This window comes from Epinephelus lanceolatus, chromosome 4 (genome assembly GCF_041903045.1).
Source record: "Epinephelus lanceolatus isolate andai-2023 chromosome 4, ASM4190304v1, whole genome shotgun sequence".
NCBI classification, from domain to species: Eukaryota; Metazoa; Chordata; class Actinopteri; order Perciformes; family Serranidae; genus Epinephelus; species Epinephelus lanceolatus.
In genome coordinates this window covers 23,392,896-23,415,357 of record NC_135737.1, presented here as the reverse complement: position 1 = coordinate 23,415,357, position 22,462 = coordinate 23,392,896, and the positions used below count along the sequence as shown (strand labels likewise).

The 22,462-nt window shown below is 40.0% G+C and overlaps 2 protein-coding genes across 2 annotated transcripts; both read left to right on the top strand.

Annotated features, from left to right (window-relative positions):
• The first annotated feature begins 651 nt into the window (after positions 1-651).
• LOC117259195 (extracellular calcium-sensing receptor-like) lies at positions 652-4,917 on the top strand. The gene is made up of 6 exons (XM_033630448.2): positions 652-755; positions 976-1,273; positions 2,145-2,939; positions 3,040-3,267; positions 3,446-3,569; positions 4,004-4,917. The coding sequence occupies exons 1-6, from the start codon at positions 667-669 to the stop codon at positions 4,915-4,917; spliced, it is 2,448 nt and encodes an 815-aa protein (XP_033486339.2). The 5' UTR covers positions 652-666.
• Positions 4,918-15,030: 10,113 nt separating this feature from the next.
• LOC117260033 (extracellular calcium-sensing receptor-like) lies at positions 15,031-19,442 on the top strand. The gene is made up of 6 exons (XM_033631900.2): positions 15,031-15,350; positions 15,601-15,898; positions 16,666-17,460; positions 17,560-17,787; positions 17,971-18,094; positions 18,529-19,442. Exons 1-6 carry the CDS (start codon positions 15,118-15,120, stop codon positions 19,440-19,442), a joined length of 2,592 nt encoding a protein of 863 aa, XP_033487791.2. The 5' UTR covers positions 15,031-15,117.
• The last annotated feature ends 3,020 nt before the right edge of the window (positions 19,443-22,462 follow it).

Below are 22,462 nucleotides of genomic sequence, written 5' to 3'. Positions count from 1 at the left end.
CTTTTGCTGGTGATAGTGATATTGAATCACCAACTTTTCGCCTTGCTGTATTTGCATTTTTTTGGCACTGTGCAGTGTGGCACCTGGTCGCTACCTTTTTTTTAAAGTCCCAACCTCACCTGCGTGCTGTGCCCAGGAATGTCCCAGACCTAGTAAAATAAGAAGAAAATAAGAAAATGCAGGTAGATGGCAGCGTCTCTGCCAATAAATACACTGCCACACAATTATAATTGGATCCTAAGTGGTGACTGTGATGAAGAATTACTTTTGTATGTCCTCTTTTTGTTTTGTAGGATAATCCTGTATAATATATCTTTAAGATATTCAGCAAAGGATAAGGCAGACAACTCCTCTGTTTGGACACCTTCTTCCTGTTGCCTCACCTTGTAGGTCCACAGAGAAAAAACATCACTGTTCTATTATATTTTTTGATGCTGCTCCCAAATGTATAAATACCAGTGCAAGCTTCTAATTTGCATTTACGTGTGATCCTAACCCAGTGGTTAAGCTGTCAGAGACAGTATGATGTTAATGCAGAGGTGGCCAGAAAAGGGTTGGACACTCTTACAGCTGTTGGTAGTGGCCTTTGTCTCTCAGGCTGAGGAGCTGGTGTGCAGGCGAAGAGGGGATCCCGAGAAGCCCCAGCTATCAAAGGATGGAGATATTATGTTGGGGGGAATCTTCTCTTTCCACAGCAGCTGGAAAAACAGACAGGACAACTACATGCACAAGCCACTGCCACTGCAATGCACCAGGTAAATCGGTCAGAAAATCTATTTAGATTGCAACTATCTCAGTGAAAGTGGGTACAGATGCAAAACAGGTACAGGGAAGGGCATCAAAGTCAGTATAAAATATGGGATATGCTGTCTTGTGTGTCTTAATACCATCAAATGCTTTCATTTCCTGTGATACTTTTTCAATTCCATGGATAAATTGTTTTCAGTTCTAATATTTATATCTGCTGATATCTAGTTTGCATTTCAGAGGTTTCAAGTATGCCCAGGCTATGCGCTTTGCAATTGAGGAGATTAATAACAGGACAGACCTGCTGCCTGGCATCTCTTTGGGCTATAAGATATATGATGCCTGTCGCTCCATTGCCAGAGGTGTGAGGGTTACACTGGCTTTGGCTAATGGTAATGAGGAATTATCTGCACCCTCCCAGGAACCATGTACCAGACCAGCCCAAGTGCAGGCCATTATTGGAGAGACCTCCTCCTCTCCTTCCATGGCTATAGCCACTATAATCGGACCCTTTCATATGCCAATGGTGGGTAAGATCATTCAAAATGAAAATGTACTAGTGAAAACAATTATTATTGTTTAATTTTTCCAGGTGGTCAAAACAAAAGGAGGTTTAAAACAATTGTAGGCAACTCTTTATAAGAACCGTCATTAAAAAGAAACAAAAAAAAGACATTTTAAGTAATAATAATTTTAATGTTACCAAACAATGAAATGATAATTGAATGTTGCTTACTCATTTTTGATAATGCTTTTATCTGTGTTTAACAGTTTATTGTTCCACACATCATAACATTTCATACACCATATGTGAAGGTAAACCTGTATACCCTTCAGAATGGTTTGAAAAAACATAAGACTGATTGAACAGGTAGTTGTAACACATTGCCTATTGATTGGTCTGTAAACTATCTCATTAGGATGCTTATTATAAATCTGAGACTTTGCGATTATGATACATTAATAAATGGATAATACTGGACAACCACAGAATGTTTATAAATGGTTTACAAAAGTATTATTAACCATTAAAAAGGTGTTACAAATGTCTGGTCTGTTTTTTTTTTTTTTAGTCACTTAAAGGTTTGCAAATACCTTGATAATCATTTTCAAAGAGGCAAGAAAGAACAATATGTGCAAGAAAATGGTTAAAGTAACAAATTATGCGATCACTAATACAAAGCCAACATTATTATTTATCCTTTCATTGTTTGTTAACATTATAGTAACTACTAACTTAAATTTTTTAAACAATAACAAAAAATATATCAGTGATGATTATTATTATAAAATTTAACCACATTATAGTGTGTTGTGTAAATGTAAATTTTTAGTATTTCAAATATTTATCTTGGAATATCTTTTTTTTAAAAAATTATTTCTTTATTTTTTTTTAGATCAGTCACTTTGCCACTTGTGCTTGTCTCAGTGATAAAACCAAGTACCCATCCTTCCTCAGGACAATACCCAGTGACGACTACCAGAGCAGAGCCCTGGCACAGTTGGTCAAGCACTTTGGTTGGACTTGGGTTGGAGCTATTAGAACAAATGATGATTATGGGAACAATGGCATGGCCACATTTACAGAAACAGCCCAGCAGCTGGGCATCTGTCTGGAGTACTCTGTGTCTTTGTTTAGAACAGATCCACCAGACAAAATACAAAAGATAATCGACATTATCAAGGCTTCCACTTCCAAGGTGATTGTCGCTTTTCTCTCCCCCGCTGATATCCCTATACTTATACATCCGTTGTCTCACCACAACTTGACTGGGTACCAGTGGGTCGGTAGTGAAGGCTGGATCTTTGATCCCCAAACTGCAGCCATAGATAAGCATCACATTCTGGATGGTGCCATAGGCCTGTCCATCCCCAAAGCACATGTCAGTGGCATGAGAGAGTTCATGTTGGATGTAAAGCCACTCAATTCATCTGGTAATGAAGTGTTTACAGAGTTTTGGGAGACATTATTCAGCTGTAAGTTCAAGCAGTCAAAGTCATCAGCAGAGAATCAGAGAGAATGTACTGGACATGAAGATCTGACTGGAGTGCAGAACAGCTTCACTGATATGTCGCTCATGCCGATCTTTAACAATGTCTATAAAGGAGTGTATGCTGTGGCCCACGCACTACATAGTATACTCAGCTGTAATAAAACATGTTACAGCGAGGTGCCGCTTGATCCATATACGGTGAGTTCATAAATAATTTATCAGTCTTCTGTACTGTATTGCCATTGGGCCTACAAGATGTTTGTCAGATAATGATCTACATTGATTCATATCTTTTTAGATTTTACAGCACATAAAAAGGATTCATTTCAAAACAAAGGAAGGAGAGGAAGTTTACTTTAATGAGAATGGAGACCCAGCAGCAAAGTATGAAATTATAAACTGGCAGCCAACAGACAATGGCATTGTGGACTTTGTCACAGTTGGTTTTTATGATGCATCTTTACCTGCAGACAAACAGCTGAATCTGCAAAATAAGTCTTTAATTTGGGCAAACAACTCACAACAGGTAAGCTACTGTAATGTTCATACAGTCTATTTTAATATTAAAAAATTGAATATGGTGCTAGTTGGTGTATCATGACGTTTGTTTATGATGTATCAAAATGCACAACAGAACATAACAAAGACACACCTTGTCAAAGTGAATGCCCACAATTTTTCTCATAATCGTTTTGTTTTTACAGGTGCCTGTGTCAGTTTGCAGTGAGAAGTGTCTTCCAGGAACTCGCAAGGTTCTCCAGAAAGGAAAGCCTGTCTGCTGCTATGACTGTTTAACATGTGCAGAGGGAGAGATAAGCAACATTACAGGTGTTGTATTATTTTGTTACTGGAAAATAAATATATATTAATTTACATTTGAAAAAGGTCATTTAAGGTCAACTCACTCAAATTAGCAAAAACCCTTTAGTGTTTTTTACACCTCCTCATAGTGAGCAGGCAGAATTGGTCTCATCTGCTGAGGTTTTGAGATCTCTCTTTCTAAAACAGCAATTAATGAGTGAGTGAAATTGTGTGTGCAATTGGACTCAAACGTTGAAATAAAAAAATGACTATGCCTAATTATTAAAAAATAAAACAAATCAAGTAAAATGAAAATAAAACTGTCATATGACTATCCATTTATGATACAGTAATTATGTGGTGTATGTCTTGCATGTCTAGAAAATAAGGAATATAGAGACAAGAACAACAAATGTAGGCTACTGAGCAAGTCTAACACCTGCTGTAAAATCACTTTCCAGATTCTATCACCTGTGTGAGATGCCACCCTGAGTTCTGGTCAAATGAGAGAAGAGATGCCTGTGTAAAGAAGGAGGCAGAGTTTCTATCATATGAAGAGATAATGGGAGCACTGCTCACTGCAGCGTCCTTGCTGGGAACATGCATCACTGCTGTTGTGGCATTCATTTTCTTCAAATACAGGAAAACTCCTATTGTTCGGGCCAACAACTCTGAGCTGAGCTTCCTGCTGCTCTTCTCCTTGACTCTGTGTTTCTTGTGTTCTCTGACCTTCATCGGCCGGCCCTCTGAGTGGTCCTGCATGCTGCGACACACAGCATTTGGGATCACCTTTGTTCTCTGTATCTCATGTGTTCTGGGGAAAACTATAGTGGTGTTAATGGCCTTCAGGGCAACACTTCCTGGTAGTAATGTGATGAAATGGTTTGGGCCTGCACAGCAGAGGCTCAGTGTCCTGGGTTTCACTCTCATACAAGTAATCATATGTATCCTCTGGTTAACAATTTCACCTCCTTTTCCATTCAAGAACTTTAAACAATTTAAAGACAGAATCATATTAGAGTGCACTCTGGGTTCAGCTGTAGGCTTTTGGGCTGTTCTTGGGTACATTGGACTTCTGGCCATGTTCTGTTTTATTCTTGCTTTTCTGGCTCGGAAACTGCCTGATAATTTCAATGAGGCCAAATTTATCACTTTTAGCATGCTGATATTCTGTGCAGTATGGATCACCTTTATTCCAGCATATGTCAGCTCTCCTGGGAAGTTCAGTGTTGCTGTGGAGATATTTGCTATTCTGGCCTCCAGTTTTGGACTGCTCATTTGTATTTTTGCTCCAAAATGTTATATTATCTTACTGAAACCTGAGAAGAATACAAAAAAGGATATGATGGGGAAGGGGGCACCAAAATCATTTTGAAAACTTGCCAAAAACTGGTGTTCCTTGAATGGCCACTTAAGGCTGGCTCCAAAAGCAAGTCAATCCCCACAGACATCCTTGTTAAAATGTGCAAATTTATACCAGAAATAAATGTTACAGCAAGGGTTGTAAATCAGTTTCATAACAACATTATATCAGTTCCTTGCACAACAATACAATATTTGCTGATGTCATAAAGTCTGCCATGATGTGATTTCAATTTAATGCATTCAGGGCCTGCGATGGATATGAAACAATATTATATGCTTAATTAACACAATTAGTAACAGAAGCTTCCACCCTTTTCTTTTTTTGTTTTTGACCACAAAAGATAAAAATAAGACATAAATGGCTCGTCTTTAGGCTTTTGGGCTGTTCTTCGGTACAGAAGACTTTTGGCTAGGTTATGTTTTACTCTCTCTCTCTGTCTCTCTCTCTCTCTCTCCCTCTGTATATATACATATACATACATACATATATATATATATATATATATATATATATATATACAGTACAGGCCAAAAGTTTGGACACACCTTCTCATTCAATGCGTTTTCTTTATTTTCATGACTATTTACATTGTAGATTCTCACTGAAGGCATCAAAACTATGAATGAACACATGTGGAGTTATGTACTTAACAAAAAAAGGTGAAATAACTGAAAACATGTTTTATATTCTAGTTTCTTCAAAATAGCCACCCTTTGCTCTGATTACTGCTTTGCACACTCTTGGCATTCTCTCCATGAGCTTCAAGAGGTAGTCACCTGAAATGGTTTTCCAACAGTCTTGAAGGAGTTCCCAGAGGTGTTTAGCACTTGTTGGCCCCTTTTCCTTCACTCTGCGGTCCAGCTCACCCCAAACCATCTCGATTGGGTTCATGTCCAGTGACTGTGGAGGCCAGGTCATCTGCCGCAGCACTCCATCACTCTCCTTCTTGGTCAAATAGCCCTTACACAGCCTGGAGGTGTGTTTGGGGTCATTGTCCTGTTGAAAAATAAATGATCGTCCAACTAAACGCAAACCGGATGGGATGGCATGTCGCTGCAGGATGCTGTGGTAGCCATGCTGGTTCAGTGTGCCTTCAATTTTGAATAAATCCCCAACAGTGTCACCAGCAAAACACCCCCACACCATCACACCTCCTCCTCCATGCTTCACAGTGGGAACCAGGCATGTGGAATCCATCCGTTCACCTTTTCTGCGTCTCACAAAGACACGGCGGTTGGAACCAAAGATCTCAAATTTGGACTCATCAGACCAAAGCACAGATTTCCACTGGTCTAATATCCATTCCTTGTGTTTCTTGGCCCAAACAAATCTCTTCTGCTTGTTGCCTCTCCTTAGCAGTGGTTTCCTAGCAGCTATTTGACCATGAAGGCCTGATTGGCGCAGTCTCCTCTTAACAGTTGTTCTAGAGATGGGTCTGCTGCTAGAACTCTGTGTGGCATTCATCTGGTCTCTGATCTGAGCTGCTGTTAACTTGCGATTTCTGAGGCTGGTGACTCGGATGAACTTATCCTCAGAAGCAGAGGTGACTCTTGGTCTTCCTTTCCTGGGTCGGTCCTCATGTGTGCCAGTTTCGTTGTAGCGCTTGGTGGTTTTTGCGACTCCACTTGGGGACACATTTAAAGTTTTTGCAATTTTCCGGACTGACTGACCTTCATTTCTTAAAGTAATGATGGCCACTTGTTTTTCTTTAGTTAGCTGATTGGTTCTTGCCATAATATGAATTTTAACAGTTGTCCAATAGGGCTGTCGGCTGTGTATTAACCTGACTTCTGCACAACACAACTGATGGTCCCAACCCCATTGAAAAAGCAAGAAATTCCACTAATTAACCCTGATAAGGCACACCTGTGAAGTGGAAACCATTTCAGGTGACTACCTCTTGAAGCTCATGGAGAGAATGCCAAGAGTGTGCAAAGCAGTAATCAGAGCAAAGGGTGGCTATTTTGAAGAAACTAGAATATAAAACATGTTTTCAGTTATTTCACCTTTTTTTGTTAAGTACATAACTCCACATGTGTTCATTCATAGTTTTGATGCCTTCAGTGAGAATCTACAATGTAAATAGTCATGAAAATAAAGAAAACGCATTGAATGAGAAGGTGTGTCCAAACTTTTGGCCTGTACTGTATATATAGTTATTCATTCATTATATACATTATGTAAATTGTGATCTTCATTAAGTAATTTTCAGTTACCACTTATCCTTCCTGCTACCCTAGAGTCTATCCCAGCTGACATTGGGTGAGAGGCAGGGCGCACCCTGGACACACACACACACACCCAGAGCTCATGACCATAGGTGGGGGTTGGGATGTAGATGGACCATTAAATCAAAAGCTTCACCTTCCAGCTCAGCTCCCTCTTCACCGCGACGGTCCAGCACAGCAGCAAATCACTGCAGCAGCTGCATCAAACCGCTGATCCATTCCACCCTGGATGGGCAAACTCCCACGACCCTTCCAGCAGCCTCGCAAGGATAAAGAGCTGGTCCACTGTTCTACAACCAGGACAGAATCTGTATCGCTCCTTCTGAATCCGAGGTTGGACAGTCGGTTGGAGCCTCAGTTCCAGCACCCTGGAGTAAACTTTACCCGGGAGGCTGAGCAGTGATACCCTGATGGTTGGAACACACCTGATCAGTGTGATACCTGATGGTTGGAACACACCCTCTGGTCCCCTTTTCTGAAAATGAGAGCCTACACCCCGTTCTGCCAACCTGCAGGCATTGTACCCAACCTCCACACGACACTGAAAAGTCTTGTCAGCCAAGACAGTCCAACAGTGTCCAGAGTGTAACCAAGAGTTAAAAATAGATAAATAACTAAATAAATAAATAAATATGTGAATACATAGCCAGATCATTACACAATCTCATTAGCAATAAACAAATTAATGAATAAATATATAAATAAAAATGTTAATATGTGTTTAAAAAACTTTAATAGAAGAACAAGGAAATGTTTATGTGATAAGCAGGATAAAAAGCCAATAAATTCAAGTTCACTCTCACTGTAGTCAATCAGAGGCTTAAGACCACCTCCTTACAGTCTACTGACAACTCACGTTAGTAAAGAGGAGAGAGCATAACATCAGTCTGAGCTGAGCCTTCACGAGAGCATTATGTTGATGATGACAGTGAGTGGATACAAACAGAGCGAGAAAGCAGAGAGTTCCGGTGTGTACAACGAGGCCTGACGCCACAAGTTCCGTGCACATTCCAATTCATCGCGCTGGTGAGTTGCGCAGACTCCGAGCATATTAGCTTCATGTCCGTTAGCCTTTATGCTAACCGTTGTATGTTTTCCATTGCTTAATGCTAAGTTGTTAGCAACCAAAAGTTCGCTAGCTTAAATGCTAATTAACATCCAGTAACATCTACACTGACAGTGCTACAAGTGTGTTAGTGGTTTGAAAACTTGATTTGACTTAGCTGAGAGGAGGAATATTGCTGATGTGATGACATATTCTGCCTTGCTGGTGTGTAAGACCGTATCATTATGTGTTACTGAATGTATTGTGTGTTGTTTGTGTGAATTACTGCAGCTTAGCGACTGACAATATGTAACTGCTAGCTGAATTACATTAGCAGCAATAGTGTTTACATGCTTTGAAGAGATTCAGGAATATATTAAAGGTGAAGTAGCCTACTGACAAACATTCAGTATATGATTTATGTTTACAGTTTTGCACCTTTGTTATAATTGAGTTTCTATCCAAAGTATTCGCTCTCTGAGACAATTATTTTGATGCTTATGGATAAAAATGATTTTGAACTGGACGTAAATTTAATGTTGTACAACAGAGATTGTGATTTGGAGATAAAGCTGAGTTCATACACTTTTCCTGTGATCAGTAGTGTTCATAGAGTTAGCATGAGTGTAATTTTCTTTGACCTTACTCATAGGTCATGTTTTTGAGAGAGCTCAGATTGTGCTGTCTAAGACTCCAGAGAAGATTGTGGCAATCCATAAGATTCGGAGAAGTTTTCCAGTACTGGATGGCGAGCCCAGCCCAATCACTCAGGAGATCGTGAGCACCTTGATCCTTTGACTTGAACGAACTTTGACTTTACCCAACAGTGACTTTAACAAGAATATTTAACCTTTACCCGGGTCTTTATTATTTTAGTTTTTTGTTTTACTGTGCGCACAGGGTTGTGTATTCCTTTTCAGTGTTTTGGTAATTTTGGTAAATTGTAAACCTAACTTTAGGTAATATACATTCAAAACTTAACATTTGTGTCCTGCCTCTATTTCATTATAGTAATCCAACTCTGGCTCCTGTCGTTCCTAGGGTTTCTGAAACTGGTCTAAATTCCCCTTGATGCTTTTAGAAGTACTTACCTTCATATCTGGTTAATCAGTGTCATGCAATGGTTACAAGAGCCTTTAGCATCTAAGGGCAAATCTCATCCACACCTAGCACCTTGACACTGGGGAGCTTTTTGACTACCTCAGCAACCTCTGCCAGGGATATGGGCTAGAGTACCCCCAGTCTTCAGGCTCTGTCTCCTGCACAGTAGATGTGACCGCCGGAGTTAGGAGTTCCTTAAAGAGGACATGAAACACTAAACATAGTTATCATAATTTAAAGAGGGTCTCTCACCCTAAAAAGATAATTTTAGTTTAAACACTGAAAATGAAAGGAATCTCAAAATCCTGTCATTTAAGTTCAGCTGTTTAAACAAAGGGCGGCGCCATGTCTGTTGTGTCGCCGGACATGACGTCACCGGAGTGGTTGTCAAGCTAGCGATCGCAGTGAAGTGAAGACAGTGGAGCATTTCTGAACCGGGTTGAGCACCACACTTTTTGACAATGGAGGAAGACGAACTGGATAGGCCTGTTGAGTCTGTGACAAGCCCCATTGCCTACACATATGAGCCTATAAGGCGTGGGAATCGAGCAGTGGTAAGGGAGGAAGAAGTGGTTGAGCCGGTGATTTGGGGTCAAGGGCGTGTCGGCAACATTACGTGGTGTCAGTGTGGCGATGCCCACTGTGCCAGAGTCCATTTGCTGCCAGGAGGCTGGTCTGGACCATCTTTTCCATGACCACCCCTGCATCACCATGGTGCGCTCATTCAGCATCCTGTGCCGGGAGGTGGACGTGTTGGAGGTAGCGATGCTTTCACTGAGGGATGTCAGAGCTGAGACGCTGCAGCGTCCCATCAACAGCAGGTAAGTCAAGCTAGCTGTAACCGCGGGCGAATGACTCAGTAACCGTATGCAGTAAAGAAAACAAATGCATGCACTATGGTGTTGGCCAGGAATATGAGCAATGTTTCCACGTGCTGTTTGTTTACATACAGTTGTTGTCTGACTGAAACGTCTTTGTTTATGTCGTTTCTCCGGTACTAATTGCTAGCTAACCCTTAGCGTTAGCTAGTTGACGCTAACAGCTAATAGCTATCAATGCTGGTACCTAACGTTAGTTCGCCGGTTTACATAGCTGACTATGTTACATATTGCTACTGGTGAACGAGCCAGTTAGATGCGGAACATGTCTGAGAGGCCTGACGTAACAATATAATGCCACATGAATGCTTTCTGTACATAGTTTGTTTACATCGTGTTGTGCAGCACGTTATGAAACCAACGTTTGGGAAACCACTGTCAAAACACCGTGACGCAGACAGTTTGATGTCAGACATTCAAACGGGTTCATCCTCAATAACTTTTGAGTGAGATGAGCAATACGCAGTTGACGTATATTCTGGAATCTGAAAGGAATGATTCAATATTTTGTACTTTGTAGGTGATATAGAATAATTCATAGAAGTGGATATGAAGCAAGGCTCAAGTTAACATAAATTACCAAATGGATTTCCACTCTCACACTCTAACAAGTGGACACATATAAAAGAAAAAAGACGCTCTGTTATATCTTTCCTGACAACAAACAACTTGTTTATGATCTTAAAAAATTGAGACAAATCTAACCAATACATTTCTTTTCCATCAGTCTCTTTAGATTGACTGCCTACAGACAGTTTACCCTCTGGGCCAGGGGCCATTTGGGAAGGAAGAACCGGGTCCCGATTCCAGCTTGTGTGGCCTGGCCTTCCACAGATGTACAGTATGAGTGGTCATTGTTTATGACCTGGTTGGTAAATATGTCATCTGTCAAAGTGCCTGTGCAAATGTACTGCTTATTGTCTCCCTCTTCTGTATCCTGTTGAAATGGATCGGTCTGGGTGCCAACACTGACTGTTAGGGTGTGCACACTGCCTGTCACCTGCTCTATCTCCTCACTGATGTCAGCCTCTGGGAATTTGCTGCTGGCCACCAGTTGCATGCATGCCTGCCTAACCTGTTAACACAAATGTACACTTTTTAGGTACCCAAATGATGTTATCAGCCTTAACATGAAAGACTTTGTACTTACATCCTGACTACTGATTTATTAAAGATTCATATACTCTAAACACTTTTTGTTGTGTTGTTATTCTTTCGATAACCATGCATAGAAAACTATCCAATGTATCCTCTGTTTTGTTTCAGTGATGGTTGGGTGAAATTGGTTTTGGGTAAATGTCCATACCAGTTCTGGCTGTAGTGTTTGTTGAATCAATATAATTATTTGGTGTTTTATTATCATAAGATTAATGTGTGTAAACACTGGGGATGTTTGCTTTGCTTCTGAGGGACACAAAACAAAATTAACAAAATTCTAATGTTAATATCACATTTCTTGTAGGAGCCCGGGTACAGAATGTAGCAGCCAGAATCATATGTCATAATGTCACCAGTTCTTTTCCTTACTGACTTATCTTATTTTCTACAGTTCTACTAGTTATTATTCTTTTGTGACTATCAAAAGTATCAATGTACAGTTATTTCTAATGTCCATGGAGAAGCATGCACCTCACTAAATTAGCAATGTCCTCCTGATTTGCACTAATGTACAATGTGTTTTTACTAGGTGCTGTAGTAGGTAATAGTTACTAGTACTAGTTTTTAGAGACTGATAGTATCTGTCATGAAGTGTCTGTTGTGTGTCACTGCAGTTCAGGACCAATACAAAGTTCCAGTGCTATTTGCATAAATATCTACAATGTATGTTCAGTAAAAGGTAAAAGCTAGACTAGAATGAAATGCTGAATAACTGCCAAATGCATCAATATATTATTAGGCCTGCCACCGTGACTATTCTTGTTGACTATTTAGTGTTATGGTGTTATGGTAATGTTGGTCATAACTATACATTAGCAGTAGCGAGCGGATAGCGCTAACATCGGTCAATCAAAAATGCTAATTTTGTTGTGAGCCAATCCCGGCCCGGTGGTAAACACAACATCAAGTGAGGCCTCAAGTGGGTTGCTGGATGGACGGTCAACACTTTCGGTTGAAAAAGTAAATTACTGTGCCTTACGTTGTGTCGTGATGGCTCTGACATATATATGTACATGTATATTTATTTTTTTATTTGCCACTAGACGTGTGTGACGGCTTTTCGGCAGCCGAGCCATGTGAAGGAAAAGCTAGCTAGAAAAAACTTTAGCGCATGCATGGCAAGAGGAATAAACAGGATGACGGTGAGGAAGATAACGGGATTGGAGTTGATGTATGGGGATTTTATTAAGTTTGGATTCCTGACTGACTGCTTTGGAAAACGTGGAGTCACGGTAAGTAGTGTTTCTTTAGCGGTTTGCATCAGCTGTGATGACCGATGACTGTATGGAGTGGGATAACATGAGTTTTAGGTGAAAACTCTCAGGCCCGGATGTTTATATGGGTTGTGGTTCATTTTTAGTTTCGGACAGTAATTTTGGCACATGCACCATGCAGTGTTGCCGTCCCTCTCCTGGCTGCCATCCTTGTCCGGAGCAGCTGCCGCCTCCTCCGCAAAATTGTGACTTTCCACCCTCCTCCTCGTCACTGGCTCAAAAGCATAGGCCACTGGGTTTGATGATAGATCAATATATCTTTCGGCTTCATCCTCTGACATCTTTTCACTTGGTAAATTTCCTAAACTACTGCTTCTTCGTCTTCCTCCGTCTACAGACACAGTGTCGTGAAACCAACCAACCATTTCGATGACGTAGGCAGTGACGTAAAATAAAGATGGCGCTGAGCACGGCCCAAAATATATCGTAAATGCATTTAAAAAGTGGATTTTCTCTAAAGTAGGCTGACTTTTCCGACTTTTTATTTCGTCAGTATGTCTGAATAATGCACACATCTCCTATGCTGGTGTCTGTTCCGTTGTTTCATGTCCTCTTTAAAGTGCTCCTTCCACTGCCCAGCGATAGCCCCAGTTCGGGTCAGCAGTAATCCTTCTCAGCTGAGCACAGCCTGAGACAAACCCAAGAGGTTTATAAGGTGATAATTATGTATGGAACACTTCTTTCACTGCCCCTAAGAGGCCCTAAAAACAAAATAAAACAAAACTAGAAAAGTGCACTCAGATGCAGATCAAGGCTGATCATTGCCACTCTAGACGATTGATGATTCCAGCAGATGTGGTGGAGCACGTTCCAGAAGAGTCTAAAAAGCTAATATAAATATGTAACTAATTTATTTTTGATGAAACTGTGGTGTGTTGCCCAGAGCAGACTAAGTTCACTGTATGTAAAATATAGATACAATGTAATTATGAGGATGAATGCATTTTTAAAACACAGCCACAAATCTTTGTTCCATGTCATTCATGACTGAACTTTTAACAGCATTAAATTTGTCTGGAGCCTACGGTACAACTAAGTCGGGAAAAACAACAATAAACAGATCTAAAATAAACAAAAACAAAACTGTTTAACTACATAGCCTATTCACTTACTTTGGGTCAAAGCACCATGTGGTGGATAGAACAAAACCAGATCGTAGCTGTGGTGACCGGAGCACAGTGCAGTAGCGCTCAGTGGACCTGGTCCCTCCCTGCTCCCTTACAATTAATTCTTTATTTCAGGCCCAGGGGTATCCATATCACAATTAAAAAAAAAAAACACAGTAAAAAAAAACAGCGCAGTAAAATAAGAAAAAAAATAACACACAAGATACACAAAATACAAAGCCTTCCACAATGTTCAATGTCTAACATACAGACATGTTCACCAGTGGTTCCACAGTCTGGAAGAAAATCTGACAGAAATGCGTACAGGGTTAGCCAAAACAGCAATTAAGTCGTTTTCTGACTCAGATGCCCTACACATAAATCCATACATCAGGTTACGTACAACAGCAGAGCAGGTAGGTACCCCAACACTAACAAACATATGGCTTGCACTTGAGCTTCTTGAAGCTCTCAGCAGCAGCCTCGTGCTGTCATTATAAGCCACTGTGAGTTTTCTAATGCTGCCTTGTTTATAACGACACCACAGGTAGGCAGTACACAAAGGTGTACAATACGCTCTAAAGAGTGAGATCGTCACAGATACAGAGCACATGCTGAACTTACGACACAGCATATTCGCTTGGGCGTACAGCTTCCGACACTGCCTAAAGATATCCTTGTCATCAGACAGGTCATTTGCGGTAATATGGCCCATATATGTAATCTCACTGCAAACACTGAGTGCAGTGCCAGACAGTAAAGATGGTGTCAAGAATGACAAAAAAAAGACTTATCCATATGGTATCCTGCCTGACTTTAGTCGATTGTAACATATCAGATATCAAAATAATCTGCAGATGCTCCAGTTCAAAATAAGACCAAACATTTATATGGATGTCAGTTTTTAAACCACACTTTAACCCACACACCACACTCACTCTGGCAAAGATAACAAAAAACATCAGTTAATGTAATGTTAACAACACTGTACTGTTGTGGGGCATTTCAGTTTGCCTAATGAGTCTTATTTTCAAAATTTTTCATCACCTTTAGCCTGCATTATTTTTCAATTTTTAAAATTACAATTATCAATTCAAGTGTAAATGCAATTCCACAATGTTAAAGGATTATTATTAAAAAAGGCAACACATTATTGAGAGCACAACTGAATATTCTTATCCAATAAGATATACAGTAAAGTTAGAAAGGGCTATGGCTGAAAACTGTTCGTTGTTTGGACACCTTCTTCTTGCCCCACCTTGTTGGTCCTCAGAGATAAATCATCACTACTCTTATTTTTTATTTTATTTTTTTATTTTTTATAAAGGCTGCTCCATAATATATAAATACGGCTGTCCACTTCTTATTTATATTCAGTTACATGTGATGCCATCCAGTGGTTAAACTCTCTTAGACAATATGTTGTCCATGCAGAGGTGGCCAGAGAAGTGTTGGGCACTCTTACAGCTGTTGCTGGTGGTGTCTGTCTCTCAGGCTGAGGATCTGGTGTGCAGACGTCGAGGGGATCCCGATTACCCCCAGCTATCTAATGATGGAGACATTTTCTTAGGGGGTATCTTCTCTTTCCGCAGCAGATGGAAAATCAGGCAGGACAACTACATGCACAAGCCACTGCCACTGCAATGCACCAGGTAAATTATACTGTAGAAATCTATGTTGATTTTGAATATATATGTGGAAGTTCGTAAGACACAAACGGTACAAATACTCACTACTACTAATAAAAATGATATATAACAGGTTATTAAATTGAGTATTAAAATAAGAAATATTGCCTCTTGTATGTATTAAAAACATCAGAGGCTTTGATTTCCTGTGCTACTGTTGTATTCCAAGAATAAATTGTTTGCAATTTCAATATTTCTATCTGTCAACATCTAGTTTGAATTTTAGAGCTTTCCAGTATGCCCAGGCTATGCGCTTTGCCATAGTGGAGATTAATAACAGGACAGACCTGCTGCCTGGCATCTCTCTGGGCTATAAGATATATGATTCCTGTCGCTCCATGTCCAGAGCTGTGAGGGTTACACTGGCTTTGGCTAATGGTAATGAGGTGTTATCTGCACCCTCGGAAGCACCTTGTACCAGATCAGCCCAAGTGCAGGCCATTATTGGAGAGACCTCTTCCTCTCCTTCCATGGCTATAGCTACTGTAATCAGAAGCTTTTATATCCCAGTGGTGAGTAAGATTTGTCAAAATGAATTAATGAGATTACCTTTAGTTAATAGTCATTTTAATGTTAACAATGAATTGATGATTGAATATTGTTTACTAATTATTAATAATGCAATATTTATGTTAATTTAACAGTTAACTGTTGCACATATTAGAACATTTTGTACACCGTATTCAGTTTTTCTTCAGACTTTATTTCAAGAAATTGTTTTAAAAACCATTATATTGATTGAACACATATTTGCAACACATTGGTAATGCTATTTGATTGGCTTTGTTAACTGTTTATGTGGATGCTTCTTATATAGTTGCAGCTGATGATTTTAACACTTTGTTTAATGGTTAATAAATATTGTGTAGGGCATCTACAAAAAGTATAATATTTATAGATAGTTTAAAAACAATTATTAACCATTTACAAAATTTTACAAATATCTGGTCTTATGTTATAATCTTTTACAAACAATGTCTTTAAGGTTTACAAATAAGTTGATCAACATTTTCAGATAGGCAAGACAGTATGTGAAATGTTATAATGTGTCCGATAAAGTGTTAAAAAAGTATTTATGGAAATGCCAATAGTATTTCAATATTATTATTTAATATTTCATTGTTTGTTCACAGTAAAATAACTATTAACTGAAATTTATTAACAATAAATTTACCATTTATCAATGATGAGTAATAAAGAGTGTTACCACATTGTAGTGTGCTGTGTAAATGTTTTATATATCAAATTTGTATCTCAGGATATTTCTTTTTCCTTCTAGATCAGCCCCTTTGCCACCTGTGCTTGTCTCAGTGATAAAACCAAGTACCCATCCTTCCTCAGGACAATACCCAGCGACGCCTACCAGAGCAGAGCCCTGGCACAGTTGGTCAAGCACTTTGGTTGGACTTGGGTTGGAGCTATTAGAACAAATGATGATTATGGGAACAATGGCATGGTCACATTTACAGAAACAGCCCAGCAGCTGGGCATCTGTCTGGAGTACTCTGTGTCTTTCTTTAGAACAGATCCACCAGACAAAATACAAAAGATAATTGACATTATCAGAGCTTCCACTTCCAAGGTGATTGTCACTTTCCTCGCCCTCCCCGATATTGTCATGCTAATACATGAGATGTCTCACCACAACTTGACTGGGTACCAGTGGGTTGGGAGTGAAAGCTGGATCTTTGATCCCCAAACTGCAGCCATAGATAAGCATCACATTCTGGATGGTGCCATAGGCCTGTCCATCCCCAAAGCACATGTCAGTGGCATGAGAGAGTTCATGTTGGATGTAAAGCCACTCAATTCATCCAGTAATGAAGTGTTTACAGAGTTTTGGGAGACATTATTCAGCTGTAAATTCAAGCAGTCAAAGTCATCCACAGAGAATCAGAGAGAATGTACTGGACATGAAGATCTGACTGGAGTGCAGAACAGCTTCACTGATATGTCGCCCATGCCTATCTTTAACAATGTCTATAAAGGAGTGTATGCTGTGGCCCATGCACTACATAGTATTCTTAGTTGTAATAAAACATGTAACATGAAGGTGCAGCTCAATCCATATTCGGTGAGTTCATAAATAAATCACCAGTCTATCATGGTGTATCTCCACCAGGCCTACAAGATGGGGCCAGATAATGATCTACACTGATTCATATCTTTTTAGATTTTACAACACATAAAAAGGATTCATTTCAAAACAAAGGAAGGAGAGGAAGTTTACTTTAATGAGAATGGAGACCCAGCAGCAAAGTATGAAATTATAAACTGGCAGCCAACAGAAAATGGCATTGTGGACTTTGTCACAGTTGGTTTTTATGATGCATCTTTACCTGCAGACAAACAGCTGAATCTGCAAAATAAGTCTCTAATTTGGGCAAACAACTCACAACAGGTAAGCTATTGTAATATTTATATACTGTAGTCTATTTTAAAAGTTAATAATTGGATATGTTACATGATTTCGTATCATAATGCTTGTTTAAGATGCATCAAACAACCATAACAAAACCTAAAAAGACAGTACCTTTTCAAAGTGAATGCCAGATATTTTCTCATAACAATTTTGTTAATGTAGGTGCCTGTGTCAGTTTGCAGTGAAAAGTGTCATCCAGGAACTCACAGGGTTCTCCAGAAAGGAAAGCCTGTATGCTGCTATGACTGCTTCAGATGTGCAGAGGGAGAAATAAGCAACATTACAGGTGTAGTATTATTTTGTCATAAGAAAAAAAAAAAAAAAAAAATATGTATATTTAAAAAAGGTAATTTAAGGTCAACTCACTCAAATTAGCAAAAACCCTTTTTTCCCACCTCCTCATAGTGAGCAGGCAGATTTGGTCTCATCTTCTGAGGTTTTGACATCTCTCTTTCTAAAACTGCAATTAATGAGAGTGGATGATAACGTGTTTGCATATGGACTGAAACTTGATTTTTGAAATAAAACATTACAATGCCTAGTTATTTAAAAAAACAGAAAAGAGTAAATAAAACCAAAATAAAACCATCATATGGCTATCCATTTATTATGCGGTAATTATGTGCTGTATGCTTGTATACACGGAAAATAAGCAATATAGAGATAAGAACAACATATGTACTGATAAAGTCTAACACCTTCTTTAAAATCATTTCTCAGATTCTATCACCTGTGTGCGATGCCACCCTGAGTTCTGGTCAAATGAGAGAAGAGATGCCTGTGTAAAGAAGGAGAAAGAGTTTCTATCATATGAAGAGATTATGGGAGCACTGCTCACTGCAGCGTCCTTGCTGGGAACATGCATCACTGCTGTTGTGGCATTCATTTTCTTCACATACAGGAAAACTCCTATTGTCAGAGCCAACAACTCTGAGCTGAGCTTCCTGCTGCTCTTCTCCTTGACTCTGTGTTTCCTGTGTTCTCTGACCTTCATCGGCCGGCCCTCTGAGTGGTCCTGCATGCTGCGACACACAGCATTTGGGATCACCTTTGTTCTCTGTATCTCGTGTGTTCTGGGGAAAACTATAGTGGTGTTAATGGCCTTCAGGGCAACACGTCCTGGTAGTAATGTGATGAAATGGTTTGGGCCTGCACAGCAGAGGCTCAGTGTTCTGGCTTTCACTGTTGTACAAGTTATCATATGTATCCTCTGGTTAACAATTTCACCTCCTTTTCCATTTAAGAACTTTAAACAATTTAAGGACAGAATCATCTTAGAGTGCACTCTGGGTTCAGCTGTAGGCTTTTGGGCTGTTCTTGGGTACATTGGACTTCTGGCCATGTTATGTTTTATTCTTGCTTTTCTGGCTCGGAAACTGCCTGATAAATTCAATGAAGCCAAATTTATCACTTTTAGCATGCTGATATTCTGTGCAGTATGGATCACTTTTATTCCAGCATATGTCAGCTCTCCTGGGAAGTTCAGTGTTGCTGTGGAGATATTTGCTATTCTGGCCTCCAGTTTTGGACTGCTCATTTGTATATTCTTTCCAAAATGTTATATTATCTTATTGAAACCTGAGAAGAATACAAAAAAGGATATGATGGGGAAGGGGGTACCAAAATCGTTTTGAAAACTTAAAATATCATTATAGAACATGCCATTAAAATTTTGACATAAGTATTAGAGATAACAGCTGTAAACACAGCTTGATAAAGAATGACATAAACCTCTATGGTTTGAGCTATATATTTATTTACTTTTTTTCAATTTATATGTATAAAAAAACAAAAAAAATTTGGCATCCCTCTGGGTAAAGGCAAACTGCAACTTAACTGTACTTCACTTTAACCATTAACTTTTTTTTCCCCTTTTCTTTAACTGTGTGCTATGTCATGGTGGCATCAGGTGAAGGAAGGCTGTCCATGCGTCTCTTTTTCAACAACCTTTTCTGTGTTTCCAGGTTAGATGAGATGTGTACTCACTCCAGTCTGTTCCGGGTCTTCCCCAGGGTCTCCTACCAGTTGGACATGCCTGAAAAACATACAAAGAAAGCATTGGCTTGACTTTTAGCTCGCTCTAAATGTCCGAGTTCTTCACCCAGTCTCGAAGAGTGAGACCAGCTCCCTTTTGACCACAATATTGCAATGCCCCTATCATGCTGCACCAATCCACCTTTCTATCCCACGCTCCATTTTACCCTCACTCGTGAACAAGTCCCCAAGTACTCTTTCATTTGGGGCCATAAATTCTAACCAAGGGGGAGTAATCCACCATCTTTCAGCAGCAAGCCATGGCCTCAGACCTAGAGGTGCTGACTAATTCCAATTGCTTAGCACTTAGCTCAGCACAGTCTTATGAATCCAAAAGAAAAACATCATCGACAAGAACAGAAACACAATTTTCAGACTGGACGCTCTCCTTCCAACAATACAGGTGTAGTGACATTTAATGCTCGACAAAACTAAAGATTAAAAGGTGACATGTCAATTTTTGAAATTATAGCCTTGTAATCTGATTTCAAAAGCATGCCGTTATTAACCAAACACAAAAAATCAGTATCATTATATCAAAAATCATTGCATCAAATATGCTAAACATATACTGACACCTAATTCTGAAGTACACCACATAAAGGCATGCACAATCTTTGAAAAGCATATCAAGGTTAAAGCGCCACTGTGAAAAAAATTTATTTAATTTGCGTGTATTTAAAATTTCTCCAATTTCATCGTTTATAGGAAAATGATAAATCCCTGGCAATATTGCAGTCAACTTGTTTTCACCCCATTCATTCTTGGTCACAGCCATGGAGGGCGAAGGGAGGGATTGTGGCATATACACTGAACAAAAATATAAACGCAACACTTTTGTTTTTGCTCCCATTTTTCATTAGCTGAACTCAAAGACCTAAAACATTTTCTATACACACAAAAGACCATTTCCCTCAAATATTGTTGACAAATCTGTCTAAATCTGTGTTAGTGAGCACTTCTCCTTTTCCAAGATAATCCATCCCACCTCACAGGTGTGGCATGTCAAGATGCTGATTAGACAGCATGATTATTGCACAGGTGTGCCTTAGACTGGCCACAATAAAAGGCCACTCTAAAATGTTCAGTTTTATCACACAGCACAATGCCACAGATGTCGCAAGTTTTGAGGGAGCGTGCATTTGGCATGCTGACTGCAGGAATGTCCACCAGAGCTGTTGCCCGTGAATTGAATGTTCATTTCTCTACCATAAGCCGTCTCCAAAGGCGTTTCAGACAATTTGGCAGTACATCCAACCGGCCTCAAAACCGCAGACCACGTGTAACCACACCAGCCCAGGAACTCCACATCCAGCATGTTCACCTCCAAGATCGTCTGACACCAGCCACCCGGACAGCTGCTGCAACAATCGGTTTGCATAACCAAAGAATTTCTGCACAAACTGTCAGTAACCGTCTCAGGGAAGCTCATCTGCATGCTTGTCGTCCTCATCGGGGTCTCGACCTGACTGCAGTTCGTCGTCGTAACCGACTTGAGTGGGCAAATGCTCACATTCGATGGCGTCTGGCACGTTGGAGAGAGATGTTCTCTTCACGGATGAATCCCGGTTTTCACTGTTCAGGGCAGATGGCAGATAGCGTGTGTGGCGTCGTGTGGGTGAGCGGTTTGCTGATGTCAATGTTGTGGATCGAGGGGCCCGTGGTGGTGGTGGGGTTATGGTATGGGCAGGTGTATGTTATGGACAGCGAACACAGGTGCATTTTATTGATGGTATTTTGAATGCACAGAGATACCGTGACGAGATCCTGAGGCCCATTGTTGTGCCATTCATCCACGACCATCACCTCATGTTGCAGCATGATAATGCACGGCCCCATGTTACAAGGATCTGTACACAATTCCTGGAAGCTGAAAACATCCCAGTTCTCGCGTGGCCAGCATACTCACTGGACATGTCACCCATTGAGCATCTTTGGGATGCTCTGGATTGGCGTATACGACAGTGTGTTCCAGTTCCTGCCAATATCCAGCAACTTCGCACAGCCATTGAAGAGGAGTGGACCAACATTCCACAGGCCACAATCAACAACCTGATCAACTCTATGCGAAGGAGATGTGTTGCATTGCGTGAGGCAAATGGTGGTCACACCAGATACTGACTGGTTTTCTGACCCCCCCAGACCCCCCCAATAAAGCAAAACTGAACATTTCAGAGTGGCCTTTTATTGTGGCCAGCCTAAGGCACACCTGTGCAATATTCATGCTGTCTAATCAGCATTTTGATATGCCACACCTGTGAGGTGGGATGGATTATCTTGACCAAAGAGAAGTGCTCACTAACACAGATTTAGACAGATTTGTGAACAATATTTGAGGGAAATGGTCTTTTGTGTATATAGAAAATGTTTTAGATTTTTGAGTTCAGCTCATGAAAAATGGGAGCAAAAACAAAAGTGTTGCGTTTATATTTTTGTTCAGTGTATATGTAACCAATACAAGTCACAAGGTCATAAATTATAAAAGGTTCTATATGCAATATTCATGCTATAATATAGCATGCCACCATTTACTTTGGCAAGACATAGTGAAGTATTGGCATCCTGAGCAGAAAACGAAGTCACGCTACCTCTGTTTGTGTTTTAATTAGAGCCTCTCTGT